Source organism: Athene noctua, chromosome 1, assembly GCF_965140245.1.
Source record: "Athene noctua chromosome 1, bAthNoc1.hap1.1, whole genome shotgun sequence".
In the NCBI taxonomy this organism is placed as follows: domain Eukaryota; kingdom Metazoa; phylum Chordata; class Aves; order Strigiformes; family Strigidae; genus Athene; species Athene noctua.
The window spans coordinates 162,843,515-162,864,798 of NC_134037.1; the positions used below are offsets into that span (position 1 = coordinate 162,843,515).

Consider the following 21,284-nt stretch of genomic DNA (forward strand, 5'->3'; position numbering starts at 1 on the left):
AACCAGCTCCGAGCACCCACAATAGGCTTTGTTGTACCTGTGGGGCACAGTACCTGTAGGGAACTACCTCCAACTCACATCTGCGTAAGATGAGGAAGATCCACAGCACTACCAGTGCAAGTCATGATGCAAAGTGCTGGGAAAAGTTTTCAGCTAGCAATACCCGCACCTGCAATTCATTTCACTGACTGTGGTATTGCTCCCATGGAAGCAGAGCAAAAGCAAACGACCCTGCTTGTTGGTGTGGAAGGGCATGGCTGGGGTTCCCACACATGATGCTCTTGATGAGGTGGGGCTGGTATTCCATAGATACCTATTTCATTAAAGCTTTTTCATCTCACCTTTGTCCCTGCTTCCCCTTGAGCCATGGCATGGTGGCTGTGCTCTCTCATCCCCTGCCTCTTTTCTGAGAGCAGACAGGGCCAAGTGACGAGGGCTTCAAAACCTTGGGCAGAAACTCAGTGTGAGCTAGCTCTCCTTAAAGCCAGCCCACGTGCTGCGTGCTCTGGGGGATATGTGAGGGCAGGGGTACCTCCAGTGGGACCTGTCTCTCCCGTGGAGAAAAGAAATACTTTCAGACAAGCCTGATGTACCACCAGGCTCTCCAAACGCCCCTCTTAGGTGGATGCAGGTGGCTGTAGGCTTCTGGTGTGGCCACAGCTGGACGCCAGTGTTGGACGTGCTGCCGACAGAGGTTATCTGTGCCGCTGACCTTGATGGCTGCCTGTGAGCGCACCGCCGGCTGGGAAACATGTGCCCAGAAAGTCCCTTGGCAGGAGCGCCCACACATCAAGGCCAGCCATCTTCTGGTCACGCACCCCTGCCCCTCGGGTGGGCTGCAGCCCCCTGCACTTGTCAGGCAGAGGCTCCCCGAGGTGCAGAAGGTTCTGGAAGAGCTGAGTATGCCCCACATGCGTGACCCCGGCCTGCCAGGGCACCCTCGCCTCGCCCTCCGGCCCAAGGGGGCTTCTGCAGCTCGCTGCCGGTGCCAGCCCACCCAGGTGCGTGGGGACAACGGCCGTGGGCGCCGGCGAGGCAGGCGGAGGGGCGCCCGCGCCGCCGGCACTGTCCTCCCTCCCCCCCCCCCATGTGCGGTCTCGGGTGTGTGTGTGTGTGCGCGGAGGGGGGGAGCGAGGGGGCGGACACAGTGGAAATTTCCACTCCCTGCAGCAGCCACAGCCGCCGCCGCGGCGGCGGCGGGAAGGAGGAAGGCGGGCGCAGGCCCCGGGCCGCTGCAGGGGGGGAAGGCGGCGCCCGCACCGCAGCTCGGCCCGCCCGCCTCGGGCCCGCTCCGCGGCGGCAAGAGTCCCCTCCCGCCCTTCTCACCCGTTACCTACCCCCGTCCACCCCGGGCCGGGGCGGCGGGGCAGCCCCCGGGCGGGCGGCGGTGGCCCCCCGGGCAGGCGGGCGGGCGGGCAGTCGCGCAGCGGAGGCGGCGCTTGGCGCGGGCAGGAGGCGGCGCGGCGGAGCCTGCGCAGCTGCCGGCGCCCTTTAAGCCGCGCCGCCCGCCCGCCCGCCCGGTGTCGGTGCAGTCCGGGAGCCGCGCGGGCAGGAGCCGCCGCCAGCACCGCCTGCCGCCGGGGACGCGTCTGCCTCCTCCGGTGCCCCCTCTCCGGCATCGCCGCTGCCCCCCCCTTCCTCCTCCTCCTCCTCCTTCCCGCCCTCTGTCCCGCCGCATCCCCGCTCCTCCTGCCACAGCCAGCTCTAAGATGCCCCGCTATGAACTGGCTTTGATCCTGAAAGCCATGCAGAGGGTGAGTGAGGGAGGGGAGACGGGAGGGAGGGAGCCAGGTGGGACCTGACAGACCCCCCCAGCCCCCGGCGTCCCCCCGCCGGTGTCGTCTCTGGCCGCCGCGTGCTGGCCTCCCCGCCGCAGCCGCACGGCCCGGCCCGGCCCCGGAGCGCCCGGCGGGGCGGGGGACGGCCCGGCCGGCCCCTTCCCCCGGGGCGAGCCCTGCCCTCCGCGCCCTCCCCTCCGCGCTCGGAAGCGGGGTTGCGCAGCGTGCTTCAGGCTCCCGTGTGCCTTCCTCTGCCCTCTCCCTCCCCTTCCTCTTCTATTTTTCGTTCCCCCCTGCTCCTTTGGAGAGTTTGCTTAGTTGCTCCCCTAGAGCCGCAGTCCCCTTCTCTCCCCCCTCCCCTTTGGTCCGCAGGTAAGCAGATCCCACGCTTGGCGAAATAGATGCATTTCTCTCCCTCTTATCCCCCCCCCTCCCCGCCTCTTGTCTGGCGCAAGTGAACTTGGCCCTTTCCTTGCCCCCGTACGCTGGTGCCAGTACGTCCCCCTCTTCCTCTGCAGCACCAGCACTTTCCATGGCCGTGGGCTCCCCCCGCACCTGCGGTGGCTTCGCTGGGTGCCTTGCTAGGTCGCAGCATCCCCACGCTGGGTCCCCTCGCCTGTGAGAGGCCTTGCCGTGAGCCTTGGTGGGGGGAAAGCAAGGACTCGCTCCGGCAAGCTGCCCCTCGTGGGGTGCCTGCTCCCCGCTTCTCCAGCCCCCCTCTGTACCAGGGAAGTCTCAAGAAATTAATTTTTTTCCTGCCGTTGCTAACACCAGTTGAGCTGTGCTGATACGGCTCGCCGTATCGCCCACGGGAAGGGTTGCTAGCCGTTGCCGCTGTTTTTGGCGGCGTGATGATAAGCAGTGGTGTGAGTGAGTGAGGTTATATGATGCTCTTTCTATTTTATAAGAGCTGAATCAGTGCGGGGGGGTGCGCATACTTGTGCGTAAAAATAAAATAGAAACATCTCTGTGTAGATGGGACCCTTTATTTGGAAAATAATAGCTGATACTGGCCCTTCTCTAGTACCTTCTATAGCCTTTATCTGCTACTTTCCAGCTTAATATGCAGTGCTGGTGTTGGAATGTAGCAGCACTTCTGCTAGGCTGTAACCCTTCTGGTCTGACCCAGCGTGGACATGCTTGCTCTCGCATTTAACCTTCATTTAAATGAACATGTGTATTTGTTATAGGCTAGCAGGAAGCTAAGTAGCGTTGCTGTGTTTCTTTTGTAGTTACGGGAGCATGTCTTCATGTATTACATGTGCTGCATATACTAGTACATTTCCATTCATTTTACATGTACCATCCACATGTCAGGGTTGGCTTTTTTTTTTTTTTTTCAACTTGGCTTAACTGCAGAAGCTGTAGTAGACCTCAGGTGAGTCCTCTAGTGGAGAAATACAGCAACAGGGAAAAAAAAATCTGGTGACATTGCTGCACCGCCTCATGGAGCAGCTTTCTCTCTGACAAAACATGCTGCTTTTGGACTTGGGTTGTCAACCTGTGGGTTTTTTTTTTTAATTTTTTTTTTCCACACACCTCCTCATCAGTGTATAAGCCATAGGTAAGGTGATGAGATGCTTTTTGTATACGTGCTGTTAATGTGGGAGATGCATTATGCTGTGCAGATGCTATAAATGCAGAGCAGGACAGAAAGCATAGCAAATCTGACATAATACTGAGACACAAAAGCCTGACTACTCGGAAAGGATGCCATGGAGTGCTGTCTTTGGTTCCTAGGATCTGAGCTCAGAGATGCGGGGATAAGCTTTTAGCTGTAAGAAGCTTCTAATGAGCATCAATGCCTTGAGGATTTAACATCTGCAACCTTTTCCTCTTTGAAGTTTGACACTAGTATATTCTTTCCTGATAGATGTATCTTAAAGGTGTTTTTTTGCTCTGTGATTATATTAAAATACATAAGTTTTGGTTCAGGTGTACTGCTGTTCTTAACCTGCCCTTGTAACTCTAAAATTTAGAGAATGTAGATGCTGGTTTTTTGTTGCTGTTGACAGTACACCAGATCTAAGTGCTTTTTAGTGTTCCAGTATCTTACTACTGATGACTTCCTTGTGTAATGAGAACACTTGAGAAGAATTTCTGTAGTGGTATATGCTATGGTGCTGCTGAATCCTGGCAAAGGAGTTGCACTAATGACCCCCATAGCAGTGCATAATGCTAAACCGTAATATGCTAAACCATAGCAGTGCATAATGCTCGACCATAATGCTAAACTTAAATTAGTCAGAACACAGAGACCTGAATATGGGGCCAATAGAACAATCTGAAATTATGGAGTGACTACATAACTCCTTCCTATAGAAGTTGGAGAGATCATATACAGTCCTGAATAAATTGCATTGCTTCTTGGCACTAGTGCTTCCTGATGGAGCTACGCTGGGCAGGTGTTCACTGTCCTGCTGTGTCAGTCCCTCTGTGTGGTGGCTGTGTGCTCCGGTGCCTACTTCAGTCTGAGGCTTGAGCAAGTGCTGACTCTTCTCTTGCTGTCTGTGGCATCCTTCCTCATCTCTGACAGCTCCCCTGCCTTGCCAAAAAAAAAAAAAAGGCCCTGCTGCCTCTGTCTTGCCCTTTAGGGCTGCTGTTAACTCCTCTGAGCTCCCTGGCAGCTTGAGCACAAACCTCAGAGCTACAGTCGGGTAGATTTTCACGGCTCTGTCCAGAGGCAAACTTTGATTCTGTGGGGGTTTCCTCCACCCACAATTGTTTTTAATAGTTACCTTGGTGTTTTCCTAGGTCTAGGCAGAATAAATCCCTCAAATTCATTTTTGTGACTTTAAACTCTGTTGGTCACTAGCACTGCTTGTGTTCAAGTTGGGGATCCTTCCTCATCCTTTTCTTGCATGTGGCTTCTGTTGTGAACTGTGGAACCTGTTGTGTACCTGGTCTCCTCCCTACCCAGCTAGCCTTAACATGGTTACAGGGTGGGCATGACCCCACAGTCCTACTTGAAGCTCCCATGTCCCCTGGCTTCTTGGCAATCTTCCTCAGCCTCTGCAGCTCTCCTTTTGTGTATTAAAAATGCAACACCCGAGAGCTTGGGGGAGGAGGGGGAAAGGGGGGAAACTTTTACTTTCAAACTGTCATCACTTGTGTGCATGCACTTTTCACAAAAGCTTGTGGCTATTCTGAAGTCAAAGCTGAGCAGCTCTTCTCGATCCTGTTTTGTAGGTAGCGGATGATCAGGTGATTGACTAGCAATAGAAATACTGTATTTGTAAATTGCCTGGGGACAGAGTCCTTGATCAGCAGAGACCCCAGTCAGTGACTCTTAGGAAAGAAATAATAAAAAAACCCAAAAGCAAACAAATAAAAAACTACCTCTATGTGATATCACTGTATTCAAAGCATAGCTGCAGTGAGGGACTTGCACTGTGTTAAGTCTGTGTGTGAGTGAGTATATGGAGGAGATGCTTTGGCAAAAGAAAGGTATGAGGCCAGTGAAGTGACTGGAATTTAGGGTAGAAATAATGTGTTTTGCTCACCTGTGTGGCTTTCTGCACTCCAACATACAAATAGTACAATGAACTTGGGGCTGGATGGCAGACTTATCAGCAGTGCACAGATGTATGTAAATGACACGTTGCCTACCCTCAAGAGCCCGAGCCAAAGACTATAGTTGTGGTGAAGGTAGAAGTGCAAAATGAAGACACAGCTGTTCATGCTCTAACCTTTACTGTTCATAGCAAAAGATGAATTTCTAATTATTTCTAACTTTCTCCCAGGAGAGTCATCTTCGGCTTTCAGCGGAGGGATTATGGCAGAGCAGGACCTTCAGCAGGAAAGGGTAGTGACCCGCTAGTGAATTAGCAGTTGTCGTCACTTGCCGGAGAAAGGAGAGGTCTTCAGGGAGGCTTCCTCTTTCTACCCTACTCGTCCTGCCAAAACTCCCTTGGGAGCCCGGGGAAGGAAGTGTTGAGGGGGAAAGGGAAGGAAGAGCTGGAAATGGCTTCCTATTGCTCTGATGCTGTTTTACAGACTGACCACAGGGCGGCAATGTGAGACACTCTCCAAGGAAAATTGCCGGCCTGGGGAACCTAGGACAGAGAAGGTGGCGGTATTCCCATGCTGTTCTTGCTGCTGCTCGACTCGTGTGAGCTGGGACACCCGTCTTCAACAAAACAACTTTGTCACTGAAACTGAAGCGAATGCACAGTTCGAAAATACCTTATATCAGAGTATTTCACTAAAAATGAGGAAACGTATCAGTATTTTATTAGCAGTGTACTTTTCCCCCCCACTTCACCTGTAACAAAAGACAAATGCATAGTGTGTGTCAGTAGTCAAAAACCTAATTACCTTGTTTCAGCAAATACCCAGACTAGGGGACCCACCCACCCACCGCTGTAATAGTACGGTGAATCCGAGCTCTCGCTTTGACTGGCATGTTCACACAACGTAATTTGTCTTCAGCATCTGTTTGTTGCCTTTGGAGGGGGTTGCCGTGTTTCAAAAATTCCCTTCCTGCTGTGGAGATCGTTAGCTATTTTAGGAAAGCCAAAGTAATGGGCAGTAGTGTTGCTTGACATCTTGACTATTGCACTTAATTGCTGTGTAGGCAGCTGCAGCAATTGGGCTTTTGATATCTTAGTTGCTAGGAGGGGGAGAGAATGAAGAGAGCAGTAAGCAGGCAGATGCTGGTTTTATTTTCTTTACTTTCTGGTGAACCTACCTGTTTTTACAGTCCAATATTGCATCTTCTTGCTGCTCTTACCTACTTAGCAGGTTAAAATTACACAAAAGTTTTCATCTATTTCCTTTGACTTTTTTAGTGGGCTAAAACTCTTGAGCCTCCTTTAGTAGGCTCTTTACACCATTGTGCCTAGCAGGGTAGGACCCTTGTGTTGAGGGTGGTGCTGGAAAGAAGACCGAAGAGTGGGAATTAAAAGACGACTGAACTGCAAGTTCTAGCGCTGACTTTCCTGTAGGAGTCAGCTTTTTGTTTTCTGCCTTAAGCATTCCCATAAGAATAAGTGGATTTTGAAGTGTGTGATGCAGACAGCATTTGGGAATGATACCCTTTTGAATGATGTCACATTCAGTCTTAAGACCAGGGAGTGGTCTTCTAAGTTTCTGCTAAGTGTGGGATATGCACCTAGCTGGGGTATGGGGGAAGGTAGAGGATTATTTGCTTCTACAAAATATTTTAAGTCTTTTTATAGCAGATAGTTGTTAGCTAGGGGAATGTGGCAAAGTTGTCCAAAGTGAGTACTAAGTTGATGGCAAAGAATAAGGGACTCAAAAGCCTCTCGGTTTATAGAGGCTTCTGCAGTGTATCGAGTGATGTGCTTGAGTGAGTGTATGTAATGGGATGCATGGGTTAACTCTGCCACTCGTTCACTAAGCTGTAGATCTACAAGCCTGAGTGCTGTGGCGGGACTGTGGGCAGGCCCTTGTGTACCTGCTGGGACTGGCAGACTTCAGTGGGATTTGGCTAGCCCTGCTTCAGTGGGCGGCAGTGGCAGTTTAACCTGTAAGAGATTACTTCTCTTTGCCCCCATTGCTTACTTAGCAATGTGCTCTTCTCTTTTGGCGGTGTATTTCTCCTCATTTGTTCACTGTGTGTATGTGTACATCTGAATGCATCGTGTATATGAACAGGGAGATGCCAGTAAACCTCAGCATGAGAGCAGATTGTCTATACTTTAACTGCTGAAAAAGAAGGAAGGTGAACCTGTTGTGATAAAATAGTATTACTGCTCTCAATTATTATAAAACCCCTCAAAAGTGATTGACTCTTTTAAAGATGTCCATTGTAGCGCTTGAATTAATTTAACAGCTTATTCTAAGTATGAATGTATGTATGTCTGCTTTCTTCTAACACATCATACATACCATATTTTGTAATGATGGATTGCTTTCTTTACATATTCTTTCAGGAGCTGATTTCTCCAGTTCCCTTATTCCAGAGCCATAATGCTGGCAATTTCTACCTAAAAATTACTTTGGTGGTTGTTGATTATTGATCAAGTAACGTACCTTGCTTGTCGTCAGGCTCCAGCCAGAGCAGGCTATAATTCCTTGAGTGACAGCTGCCCAAACCTGTGCTACAAGTCTGTGGCAATGCAGGAGTTGCTTATGTGAAAGCAGTTGTTTGATAGAGCTGCATATACCAGCCTCTGTGCTGCTTATCCGAGAGTGGCAGGAACCACTGGTACCAGGTTGTTCCCTTCAAAACCACATGCCCAGTGGACCAGCAGGAATATCTCTGGTGTGCATTCGGTAGAAGAGCTGATAAGAAGGTGAAAGAGAGGAAAAATAAGAGGGAGGACAGATAGGCAAAATATAACTAGTTATGTAGAAGTAGAACAAGAAAGATGGGAAGTAAAAATATGGAAAGTAAGGCAAGATCAGTGTAAGGACCTGTACTGTGGAAGCACTAGTGCAAATACTGGTGCTGAAAATGAGATGCTAAAGAAAATGCATCACCACTGGTGAGAAGTGGGGAGGGAAAGAAGCAGATGGCGTAAAGGAAGGCTCATGAACCCTAGCAATATGATTGTGAGGAGCTACATAGGAACTATTGTTCTGCTATTTCTCACATCTTTTTTTAATCCCGATTTGTCCACTTGCAAGCCAGTCCTTACGCTTCAGTTCTGCAAATATCTAAGGAATAATGGATACAGGAGGGGAATGTGTTCAGTGGAGTTGATGTGTTTGAGACTATTAGAAAAATAAATCAGTATTTGGTACCTTTTAATGTAGGTAATTACAAAGCTTGATGTAGAATAGCACTAGTTGTTTTATAACCAAGATAACTTTAAGCCTTGTTTTGGTGTCCTAAAATCCCCAAATTCAGAAATCTCAGAAGAGCACTCAGCAGACTAGGAAGCTTGGAGGGCCTCAAACTTAAATCCTAGGATTCTGCATGCCCCTGAAACTTCTGTCTCGCCTTTCAGTAAAGATGTTTCATGCTTTTGGAAAGATTGTGTGCAGCCATAAATGTGGTGGGAACTTGGGGATGTCCTAAGTAAGCTTAATGAGACTGGTTTTATTTTCTATTCGCCCTAGAAATTCTAGGAAGAATTTCTTCCTTGTATATATTGCTCAGTTGCATGGTGACTGATACTTCCACTACTCCTTTCTCATTCCTCAACTAACTTCGGAGGTTTGTACTCTCTTAGCCAAAATCCTCTTCAAGTGGGGTGAACCAGCACGTTTTTCTAGGCTGGGGGTATGCAAATTACATTAGTTACTGCTGAATGGTGATAACCAACAGCTGAATCACATCTGTGTACCAGCTAAAGAAAAGTCTTATCTTCAGTAGTGGTAGAGATTTTATAAGACTTTCTGATGGTGTGCTTCTAATAGGGTGATAATGTTTGTCCTCTGCATCCAGAGAACTTGATTATGTGGTCTCGAATCCTCTACAGAAATCAAGTACTTGCATGTTTATGCTTGTTTTGCCCGTTTTCTTGCTGTTGCTCTTAGTGACTAAGTACTTCATCAAAGTTATTTAGATAAATAGTACTTTCCAGTGGCAGTGAAAATGTTTGTGCTTCTCAACTTTAGGTTGTCACAAGAAGGAATTTGAGTCTTTAGACTCAGCGTTCCTCTGCAGCTTCCTACTTATTATGTCAGCTGACATCTTGACACACTTACCTGGCAGGGAAAATTCTACCTGATGCTGCATGATGCCAGGATCTTCTGTTTTTTGCTGTCTCCTGGGGGAGACACCCTCTCCCACCTCCATTAAAATGGCTTGCTTTCCCTGTTTGCCCTATTGTGCTCTTCACTTAGTTACTGTTGACCACGTGCCTTCTCAGTACCCTCTTTCCTCTTCTGCTTCCAGTTCCTGTGTAGAAGGAAGAATGTCATCTGTCTGCAGTTGCAAAGAAAAGCATGGTTTCCTTGCTGAGGGATGGAGCAGCTTATAGTGACAACCTGTCTGAGCATCTGAGCCTCTGGTAGTCATCTGCTTGGGTTATGGCAGAGGCATGAATGGTTCAGCTTATTTGCCAGGGAAGAGTGGGCCAGTTCCTCAGTGGTGCTGAGCAGCAACTGTACTTCTGCTCTCTTCAGAGAACCCGGATAACATCTGTCACCTGTGTAAACAGCCAGTTCTTTGGGTTGACAAGGAGAAAAGGAAGTACTTACGACATATTTTCTTTAAACTAATAGTCAGTTTAACTTAAGCTGATGGACTAGTCTTTCTTGAGACCAGAGTAAGATGGCTACAGTATGTCTATGTAGGCATGGAGAATATAGTCTTTCTTTCTGTTATCTCTTTATTTTAACAAATAAAAAGGAACTTTCTATCTCCTTTCTTCTGTCCCCACGTCAACACACACACCCTGCCCAGTTTACCTTTAGGTGTTTGAAGTTTTTGGAAGAACGGTAGAAGCAAATAAAGCCACTATTCCTGACAGAGTGCTGTGGACTGACTCATGGGGAAAGAAACCATCCAAACATAAATGCCACAGGCGGTGGCATGAAGTGGCTTGCCGATGCACTGCTAGTGGTGTAGGTTTCAGGAAATATGCCATCTTCCTCTTGCTTTGCAGTTCATCAGTACTGTAGCTTCTGTTGTGTTTACAGAGTACTGAATGAGCCCCACAATAAAACGGCATCCTCTTTCTTCTGCCCTTCCCCCACGCTTTGTTTATGACTTGGTGGGAGACCTAAATAGTTGTATACACTTGGGATGGGGAGGAAGAATGGTTAAAAACAAAACAACTGAATTGATATACTACTCTTATCAGTCACAGTGCCCTTCAGCTTCTTTTGGCCTTACAGTACTCCAGTTACTGCTTCTGTAATAGTGCACAGTAGCATTATATTTCTGATGAGCAAATGCAGTGTAGTTCTGTTTCTTCTGCTGAACTGCATGCTGTGAGGTTACTTATTTCTCTCGTGTCTCCTTCAGCAGTCCTTTAGAAAAGAATCAAGAAGAATGTCTTGTGGAGCAAGCTTCTTTTTCTGATGCTGCAGTAAAGTGAAGACCAGAACGGAAGCGATTCCTGAAACCCCAGTTATGTGTTCATAACTTCTTTGAGTGACTGACTTGAACCTTGCACCTCAAATTGGACTTTTATGGTAGTGATGATTTATAGTTGCCTCTGCAGCACCTGCGTTCTCCAAGGCCAGCAGACGTCTCGGTGCAGTACCACCATGGGGCAGCAGAGCACGTGTGGCAAACAGGTTAGTCAGGTGGTTGCTGGTTCAGGTAATTTGTAAATGTGGTACTTTTCTACTTTAGCCCATTGAGCTGCTGGGAATGCCAGTCCAGACTTTAACTCAAGTTATTTATTAGATGCTACAGGTCAACTTCTGCCTCTGAGCTTTCCTGCTTCCTGTGGCATATCCTGTTTGTCTCAGGTGGGATTCCTGCTTGGCTCCTCTGCCCCAGCTCCTGGCTTACAAGGGAAAGTCTTGAAACTGCAGTCCTGGATGTTTAGGGCTCTGTTTAGCAGCTGGCAAGGATAGCCCCCACTTCCTCAAGGGCATGTACTACATAAGGATAAGTTGATGTGTGTAAGTTATTCCACAAAGAACACTTGTGCTCCCTTTTTTGTGTTCTAGAGTGCTGCAGTAAATGGAGCAAAGCTTTTTCCTCTTCTTTTTTTTTTTTTTTCCTGAGACATAGGTAGCACCGGACAACCCTGTGTGTACTGATCTGTGGGCAGGTAGGAACTCACTTGCATGTCTGTAGCAGGTAGCCTGCAGTGTGAGCAGGCCAGACAACAGACTCAAGGGGTTGAATATTCTACAGGCCTGCTTAAGGCATGAGACTTTTTTTCTTTTGGGAGAGAAATTGTGAGTATTTTTCATGTAAGTGTTGAGCCTGGCAATCTGGGTATATTTCTTCAACGCAAGTGAGTTTTTCAGTATGTAAAGTGCTACTGGTATGAGTTAACATACCCCTGCTTGAAGAAGGTGGAGAAGAAAAATCTTTCTATGAAAGAACCTCAAAACTACTTTAAGTCTGTGAACAAAGTTAAGTATGTACTTCATTTGCTAACAAACAATAGTAGACGCTCCTGTATGATATGTGGGTGTCTGCATCCTCAAATTAACCCTTAAAGCGGTGGCCGTTAGGACTGACTTTTTAAGAGAAAAGGGAAGTCAGCTGAGAAACTGCCCATCTGCTGAAAGAGAAATAGACTGAGCAGAAAACAACAGTTGATTTAGGGCTGGAGCAGTTTTGATTCTGGCATATTTAAAGACCCGTCTTATTAGAGCAGCACTGTGGAGAAAGTTTTCCTTTAAAACAATCATACAAATTTCTCCTAAAAATCTCACCCTAAATCTGCTTCACATTATCTAATATCTCTTCAGGGAATTGTTTGAGACTTTTCTTAAAGGACAGGCTGCCTGTTGGAGAGACATATGCATTGTTTCACCAAAGCTGTAGCCCTCTATCTTCAGACAGGAGGGAAGCACATTGTTTTGTGTCTTTGATATGATCCAGCCAGAAAACAGCCTTAGGGAAAAAAAATTCACAGTCCTTTAGCAGCAGCACTGTCTGTCTTTTTTTTTTTTTTTTCCTGTCAGTGCCTCAATGTACACTGTTCTAATAACTTGAGATTAAACTCGCATGGGGCATCTCAAAAGTCCTTCTTAAGACTTGAGGTCATAACTTGCTGAAAGTTCAGAGGGATGAGTCTCATTTTCATAATGAAAAAAGTTCCAGGGTTATTTTAGAATTAGGTCTAATAGAAACTGGTACAAGAAGCTACTTTAGTACAGTAATTTAATGACAGTGCAGCAAGCACTGAGCTGTGTTCAGCTCTGGGGCCCCCAACATAAGAAGGACATGGACCTGCTCGAGCAAGTCCAGAGGAGGAACGTGAAGATGGTCAAAGGACTGGAGCACCCCCTTTATGAAGGCAGGCTGAGAGAGTTAAGGTTGTTCAGCCCGGAGAAGAGAAGGATCCGGGGAGACCTTCCAGTACTTAAAGGGGGCCTGCAGGAAAGGTGGGGAGGGACTCTTTACAAGGGCATGTAGTGACAGGACAAGGGCTAATGGCTTTAAACTGACAAGAGGAAAGATTTAGATTAGATAGGAGGAAATTCTTCACTCATGGTTGAGACACGCACGGGTTTCCCAGAGAAGCTGTGGCTGCCCCCTCCCTGGCAGTGTTCAAGGCCAGGTTGGACGGGGCTTTGGGCAGCCTGGTCTAGTGGAAGGTGTCCCTGCCCATGGCAGGGGGCTTGGAACTAGGTGATCTTTAAGTTGTCTTCCAACCCAAACCATTCTGTGATTCTATAAAACTTGTAGCGGCTACTGAAAACTTTACACATTCCTGCTTAAGCAGGCTGAATCCTGCAAAATTCAGATGTTGATTACAAAGGTGTAGACTGATTATTTCAAATGTGGGTCTGGCTGTACCTTCCAGTGGAAAATGCTCAAGAAACTTCATGTATTGTTTATTTGGGTTAGAATGAGCCTGTTGTAGTTTGTCCAGTACTCTAATTGAGAAATGTCATAATTTAAGGACACCTGCATCTTCTACTTGTACACTTTTCAGAGGGATTAAACATGCTTGTAATAATCATACTATGAGCTGGGTACCTGTTGTATCAAATAGATGTAGTTTTAATAAGTGTTTTTGTGATTTATGCATATTATTGTATAGTATAGTTTTGCAAGGTCATTGATTAACCTACAAAGAAGATGTTGGGAAGTGAACTAAAGTTGAAGTCTAACATTTTTCAATAACAGAGCAGGACAATAGAAGAGGGAAAATACTGGTTGTTACTGTTTCTTTATCTTGTCCATTATTCTAACTTTCTGTATACTAGCTTTTCTTCTTCCCACTGTGTCTGAGTAAGATCTCTTCTTCCTCTTTCCTTATAGTTTTGGTATAAACATTATAATGTAGTTGCATTTGAAAATTTAGGTGATTATAGTAAAAAATCCAACGCTATTCAAGTGTTACTCAGAAATGCTTAAAAATAAGAATAGTATATCATGCTTGTATCTGATGACATCGTATGATCTGAAGAGTTTATAATTTTGTGTTGGATTAAACTAATAGACCATTTAACTACTGCTGCATTTGCGGGTGGGGATAAATGTGGATTCTTCTATGGAAGAATTTAAAATACATCTGTGGTTTGAGGCTTATGAGCATGATAAATTTAGCACACTGCTGTAATCAGTCCATTTTGTGCCATGTCTCTGTAGTCTCTCATTATTGGCTATAACTCCAGCAGAATGAATATCTGTATTCTCATGTGGGTTTGTGGTGGTGGTGGGGAACCCTTATTATCTTTTTTTGATTCTGAACTACGCTTGAAAAACAGCCAGCTCATACAAATAACACGATTGTGAATTTCTCCTTAAGGCTGAAGTTGTGGTTTGCTGTAAGGTATTTTTAAAATTCATATGCCTTAATGAGAAGTGCAATTCTTACATCAGCACTGTTGCTGCCTTCAGTAATGCACAAAGTAAGGCAGAGGGGGGAGTGTGTGCATTTTTAACCTTAACTATAGTTTTTATTATGGTCTGAGCATTTGTAATGTTTTTATTTACTTTTTTTTAGTTACTTTTTTAAAGTGAAACAAATATGCTACAGGGTTGCTAAACAAGAAACCACCAATATACTAGAATATGTTATCTGGGTGTTTGCATTAATCATAGATTAATTAATAGGGAAATGTGAGCTTCAGCATAGTGCCAGAGCACTTCTGCAAATGTGAAAGGGGGAATGCCTGAAGCTGATGCTTGTAAGACTTCTAAGACTGGTAGGCCTTATGGTCAGAAAAAAGATCTGGTGATTTTAATTTTTTGTGTGTGAGTCTGTATTACCTTTACCAGTGGGTGGGAAAGAGGAGTGGAGTCAGACCCTGTTCCTTACTCTTCTATAATAATCTTGAATACTAAAGATCTGTGTTCTGATCTTTAGACTAAACCGGTTCTTTGCCTTGGTCTTCCCTTCCCTTGCTGTGCCCATGCAGTGTAGGAAGTAGAAGAATCTGATGTCCAGCACACTCAACCCCTTAGAAGGTTTTGGGTGGGTATAGGTAAATAATACCTCCCAAGGCATAAATGGGAGAGAGGAGTGTCCTATTTCCATGGTGAAGGTAGGAGCCAGTGTGCAGCTCTTCAGTGCCCCTTCATTTCGCCCCTGTCCAGTTGTCTGCCAGCAAGTCGTCTTACTCCCTTCTCTCTGAGTGTTTCAGTCCTGCTTGCCTAAATGAGTGCCTGCTTCCTGACATGCTTTGGTAGAGTTGAATGTGTTAGGGGGGTTCAGTAGTAGAGTGGCAGGGTACGCTTTGCCATAAAATCTGCCTTCGATGTTAGAGATCCTTTTCATGTGTGGATGCAAATAGATTATGCTGGGAACAGCGCTTCCTGGCATCCTAGCAACTGTGACTGCTACCAGAATCTATCCAGTTCTCCCTCCTTCGCCTAGGGTGCTCCTAAAAAATCCTGAAACCATGTGGGTGTGGGTATCAAAAGGCACATGGCAGACAAAGACCCTAAAGCTGGATGTCAAGCATAGTTTTGCTTTTGTCACTTGTTTGAATGAGACTTTTTCTTCACTTGGATTATGTGGGATATGTATGAAGAGCTTTCAGAGTAAAATGTAACCCTGTGGTCATCTGTACCCGAGACAGATGCAAACTCATTTAAAACCTGTGGAATACCCTTGATTCTTCAGCTGATCTTAAATGTTGTTTTTTGACAGTGTTGTGACTTCACTTTGATTTTTAGCTCTAGCAGCCAGCTGGTGTCTCAAGTGCATGCATGGGATGCAAGGGTCTATCAAGATTTGTGGGGTGCAGTGCTAGAGCAATAGAGGAAATGAAGGTTAATGCTCCTTAGTGATTGTTTGGGGTTTTTTCCCTAAGATTGCTTGAAAGAGGAAGGCCTGTTTAGTGGCTTGAGAAGTAGACTTGTGAGACTAAAGAAAAATAAAATGTATTTCTGTTCCTTGTCTTGTTGTGGGGAATCGGGGTTATTTATTACTCCAGTATTGTTGCGTCTCTTAAGGTACTTGTAAACATTAAAGTTGTCTTGTAAAAGGCATTGCTACTTAGTTCTACAAATATTTAATTACGTGTTTCATGGATTGCATAAATGCAGCAGGAAATATAAGGGGGAAAAAGTCTGTGGTGTTCAGTCATTGTTTTACTAGACTTCAAGTTTTTTCTCATTACTTCATGAAATCCTTCTCTAATTCAATCTTTGTCTTTTGTCTTTGCTGCCTTGCAGGGTTGGTACAGTAGGCCTCACTAAACTTAGCTGCAACTAAGAATTTCTCCTACATCAACTGAGTTAAGGCTGATGCTCTTGTGGAATGTGGATTAAAAGTGCGTGCTAAGTTCCAAATTTCCATTTGAGAAGCGGAGAAAGTAAATGTACCACAACCACCAGCATCAGGACAGCAAACCAAGGGACAAAGAATTTGATCCACAGTGTTGATATATGTTAACTGGTTCACGTGTTGCTTAAAAGACGTTTGCTGGGGGGCGAGAAGTGGACGTCAGCTGTGCGAAGTCATTTTGTTTACAAAAATGAGGGCTTCTTTGGAAACAGCAGACATTGCCATTGTGGCACTGTACTTCGTGCTTGTAATGTGCATAGGTTTTTTTGCCATGTGGAAATACAATCGGAGCACCGTAAGTGGCTACTTTTTGGCAGGGCGTTCTATGACCTGGGTAGCTATTGGTGCATCTTTATTTGTGAGCAATATTGGAAGTGAACATTTCATTGGTCTCGCAGGATCTGGAGCGGCGAGTGGATTTGCAGTAGGTGCATGGGAATTCAACGCCTTAATGCTTTTGCAGCTTTTAGGATGGGTCTTCGTCCCAGTCTACATCCGGTCGGGAGTATACACCATGCCTGAATACTTGTCCAAGCGTTTTGGAGGGCATAGAATTCAAATATATTTTGCAGCATTGTCTCTAATTCTTTATATCTTCACCAAACTCTCAGTTGACTTGTATTCAGGGGCACTTTTTATTCAAGAATCGCTAGGTTGGAACCTCTATTTGTCAGTTATCCTCCTTATTGGAATGACTGCGCTGTTGACTGTGACTGGAGGTCTTGTGGCTGTCATCTACACAGACACCCTTCAAGCTCTGCTTATGATTATTGGTGCCCTCACACTTATGATCATAAGTATTACGGAGGTTGGTGGGTTTGAAGAAGTTAAAAGAAGGTACATGTTAGCATCGCCAAATATTACGTCTATTTTGTTAACCTACAACATTTCCAATACCAATTCCTGCAATGTCGACCCAAAGCCTGATGCTCTTAAAATGTTGCGCGAGCCAACAGATGAAGATATTCCCTGGCCTGGATTTCTATTGGGACAGACCCCAGCTTCTGTCTGGTACTGGTGTGCTGATCAAGTCATAGTTCAGAGAGTTCTTGCTGCAAAAAACATTGCTCATGCCAAAGGATCCACTCTGATGGCAGGCTTCTTAAAGTTGCTGCCTATGTTTATTATAGTTGTCCCAGGGATGATATCACGAATACTGTTTGCAGATGATATTGCCTGCATTAATCCGGAACACTGTTTTCAAGTCTGCGGGAGCAGAGCTGGATGCTCTAACATTGCCTACCCACGTTTGGTGATGAAACTTGTGCCAGTTGGTCTGCGGGGACTGATGATGGCTGTGATGATCGCTGCACTGATGAGTGACTTGGACTCGATATTCAACAGTGCCAGCACCATATTCACACTTGATGTCTACAAACTCATTCGGAAGAGCGCAACGTCTAGAGAACTGATGATTGTAGGAAGAGTCTTTGTTGCGTTCATGGTAGTTATAAGCATTGCCTGGGTCCCGATAATTGTAGAAATGCAAGGTGGTCAGATGTACCTTTATATTCAAGAGGTGGCGGACTACTTGACCCCACCGGTGGCTGCTCTGTTTCTTATGGGTATCTTTTGGAAGCGTTGCAATGAGCAGGGGGCTTTCTATGGTGGAATGGCCGGGTTTGTTCTTGGAGCGATACGGTTGATACTGGCATTTATCTATCGTGCTCCAGAGTGCAACCAGCCGGATACTAGGCCAAGCTTTATCAAAAACATCCATTACATGTATGTTGCAACAGCTCTCTTCTGGATCACCGGGATTGTGACCTTTGTAGTAAGCCTTCTCACGCCTCCGCCTACGAAGGAGCAGGTTCGGACGACCACTTTCTGGGCTGTGAAAAACAGGAGCGTAAAAGAGAGTGCCGCAAAGGGGGAGCTGTACAAAGTGCAAGAAAAGAGCATCCTCAAGTGCAATGAAAACGCTAACCATATCATTCCAAATGGCAAATCGGAAGAAAATATTAAAAATATGAAGCCAGAGGATATCAATCTTCTGGTTACTTGCAGAGATGACAGCAACCCGGTGATTTCTGTGAGTCACTCTGAAGTCGAGACACCAGTTGATTGTTATTCGAACGGACAAGCAGCTTTGATGGGGGAGAAAAAACACGAGGAAGAGACTGATGATAGAGAGAGACATTTGAAATTCATAGATTGGTTCTGTGGCTTTAAAAGTAAAAACATGAACAAGAGAGCTGTTCGGGAGATCGAGGAAGAGACTGTTTGTTTACAAATGCTGGAAGAGACTCCAAAAGTTAAACTATTACTAAATACTGGACTGGTTTGTGTCTGTTCGCTTGGAATATTCATGTTTGTCTATTTCTCTTTGTGAGTGAATAGTGAACTTTTAAGGGTATGGCTAAACATACAGAAGTTGATACAGGTCTCTGGAGATTTTGTTTGTTTTGTTGTTTTTTTTTTCTTTTCAAATAACCACAACCCAGGCATCGTTTACGCTATAATTGTAAGATCAACTCAACTTTAGCCTATTTAGAGACCATCTGAGACATGTTGTCCTATCTCTGCTGAAAGCAGAATGTGTTGTGTGGTGTCTTTTTTTCTTTTTCCCCTTTTGTCCTTTTTTTTTTTTTTTTTTTTTTCATTTGCAGTACTAACCTGTTTTTCCTTGTATACATATATAAATATACCAAAGGCAGGCAGGTGGCTGTGTTTGAAGTCAGGCAGTTAGAGCTCAGCATTAAGGTGAAGATAACAAGTCGTCATTTACCGATGTGTAAAATCTAAATGATTAAAGCTATGTCAAAAGATTTTTAAATATAGGGTTGTGATGCACATTACTGTTGTCATTCTTTGTAACATAGCTGTATTACCTCGGCCAACTTAGCACTTTTTTAATTTCGCTCACTGCTTCTAGTTTTTTTCAGTTTCTCATTTCTCTTATGGCAACTACAGGACGATGTTTTGTCTCATCTTGTAGCCCTTAAAAACATGATAGCTGTTAGTAGCCTTCTCTCTCTTTTCTCTGTAAGAAAATGTTTGTCTTTTTGATTTTATCCACTGTAAATTCCATTACTGAAAAGCTGCTGTATTTAAAAAAGGGAGAAAACCCAAACAAACCTTGAAGATGACAAACTGGTAATGGAGGAGAGGGGGGAAAAGGGGGGAAAAAAACCTCTGTTTTGGGTTTTGTAGTATATTGAAATAGAAGATTATATATTCAGCCTCTTAGTCTCCAAACCTTTAGGACTAGGGTTAGCCTCTTTTTAGAGAAAAAAATCTGTAGGTTCTACCACGTGGGAAAGAGAAAAGTGTGAAACTTTGAATGTCTTCAGTTTGGTAAACACACTGAAAAATAACTTCTCTGCTGTGTACTTCTAGAAGGAAATACTCTGCAGCCCCTGCCATTGCTGCATACTGAGTCTATAAGGGGAGAAAAACAAGTAGGAAGACAAGAGGAAGGTGAAGTGGGGGAAAGAGGTCGAAGCGGTCCTTGTTTTCCAGAGTCCTTTTGCCTCATATCTTTTCCCACTTCCCCTTTCACCCTGTCAAACCTTCTTCTTTAAGGAATGACTCCTGAGGGATTCTGTGTCAGGAGATAAGGAACGTGTGCAGTCGTAATCTGTGCCGGCAATTGAGGTCTGCCCTTACAATTCTTCAAAAAAGTGAGAATTTTCCCAGGCGATCATAGACAATCAGTAGGTCTCAAGATGCTGAGGTTCTTTTCTCCCAAAGGATGAATGCCTGAGGCAGGGATGAACAGTTTCCAGGTGTGGAGGACATCTGTGTGCAGCAGGTTGGTGAAGCTCAGCAGACCAGAAGGTTGCAGAACTTGGTCTGCTTCCCCTCTTGGCAAAGCAGGAGTACATGTTGCCATCTGAGTGCTCTTGTCCTTACGCTAAACCAAGTCAGGGCCTGTTTCCAGGTGCAGAGGCCAGCTGACAATATGTAGCTGCGCTCATATCATTAAACTCCCTTACCCTCCAGGACAGAGTGGTTATATCCAGGCTTCCTGTGAAAATAATTTCTCCAGTTATCTTTATTCCCAGGCTTGTCTCGGGACTTGTTTGGGTAAGCACCAACCAGTTAGGTGTGAGGGACCATGCTGACAGTTCAGCAGCATCAATTCAAGGGTCCAGCAATGTGTCCTTGGCACATAAACAAGAACCAATCCCTATGGGGTGAAATAGTTCTCTAGAGATGAAATTTGGGTTAATCCTGCCTTTGACTGCTGAAGAAAGTTTGCTTTCCAGTACAGTGGTGCCATAAGCTGCAGGCTGTCCAAATGGCTTTTAGTAGTATGATGTATAATACATATTTTCAGATAAAATTAACAACTTCCATTTTTCTGGATTTTTTTTTTTTTTTGGTATGTTTTAAAATCAGTTGAATTCCATTCATTCCAAGACTTTAAACAGAGGCCGAAATGACCCACCTTTCTCCACTTCGTCTAGTTGTTGCTGCTGGAAAGTAGACTACTCTTAACTGGAAATACAGTAATAAGTGTGGGAGCGATGTTGCAATATATGTAGAAGAGGAGAGTTACAATACCTGAGTCTTGATGTTAATACCAGTGTGACAAGACACATTTTCTTACGGTTTGTGTGGCTGGCTTCGTTCAGAAAAATACTTTAAATCCTTTTTAATGGTAAAATCATAGTATGTGAAATACGTTAATGGCATCTCAAGTTACTTTGTTAGTGGGCTGAGTTGGGAAGGATGGTACTATAAGAAAAGTGTAAAACATAGTTAATTGTTTCTATGCAGGATAAAGTAGGGCAAAGTTTGATCTTAGTGGGATCAAAAATAACAACTTTTGGAAGGTAAAGATAAGTCTCAGTCCAACAATATTTTCTTGAAAAGGCTGGGATCTGGCTAATAAGCCTAATTTGGCACAGAGAAAGAGACACTCATGTACCAGGCACTGTCCCTTAGTAACTTGGCATGTCTTTCTATCAGCAGCTGATACTTGGATTTTCCAGACCAGTCCTCTTTGCTCTCAGTATTAACAAATGCATTACCACCTAACCTGTGAAGCCAGGTTAGCTCAGGGACCCTTTTGCTTGGCTGCCATTGCTTCATCTGTGCTTGCTTTTTTCCCAGGGTGCCTTACATGGTTATAAAGCTGAAGGCATGGTTTTTACTGCCCTCTGAAGAGTGGTTTGCTTATAATGGCTTTTCTCAGCTTGTTTTCCCTCTTCCCACTCCACCCCCAAGTTATTTGCTGTTTAAAGACTCTATAGACAGGATGCCT

General features: G+C 45.2%; 2 protein-coding genes across 7 annotated transcripts in view; both read left to right on the plus strand.

Annotated features, from left to right (window-relative positions):
- The first annotated feature begins 716 nt into the window (after positions 1-716).
- The window catches only part of MRPS6 (mitochondrial ribosomal protein S6), a 50,032-nt gene continuing 29,464 nt past the window's right edge, over positions 717-21,284 (plus strand). Inside the window, exon 1 of the mRNA XM_074900982.1 lies at positions 717-1,754. Coding sequence (XP_074757083.1) covers positions 717-1,754 — 1,038 coding nt within the window. The remainder of the gene's footprint in view (positions 1,755-21,284) is intronic.
- SLC5A3 (solute carrier family 5 member 3) lies at positions 1,640-19,824 on the plus strand. Of its 6 annotated transcripts, XM_074903448.1 has the most exons (3): positions 1,640-1,754; positions 15,961-17,236; positions 17,345-19,824. In XM_074903448.1, the coding sequence occupies exons 2-3, from the start codon at positions 16,263-16,265 to the stop codon at positions 18,402-18,404; spliced, it is 2,034 nt and encodes a 677-aa protein (XP_074759549.1). In that variant the 5' UTR covers positions 1,640-1,754; positions 15,961-16,262; the 3' UTR covers positions 18,405-19,824. The 6 variants fall into 6 exon arrangements, with proteins under 6 accessions (XP_074759549.1, XP_074759498.1, XP_074759518.1 ...); XM_074903397.1 differs by having other exon boundaries at positions 15,961-19,824; XM_074903417.1 differs by lacking the exon at positions 1,640-1,754 and adding an exon at positions 1,790-2,150 and having other exon boundaries at positions 15,961-19,824.

Coding starts and splice junctions, on each gene's coding strand:
- SLC5A3 (XM_074903397.1), top strand. CDS start 16,263: ATGAGGGCTTCTTTGGAAACAGCAGACATTGCCATTGTGGCACTGTAC.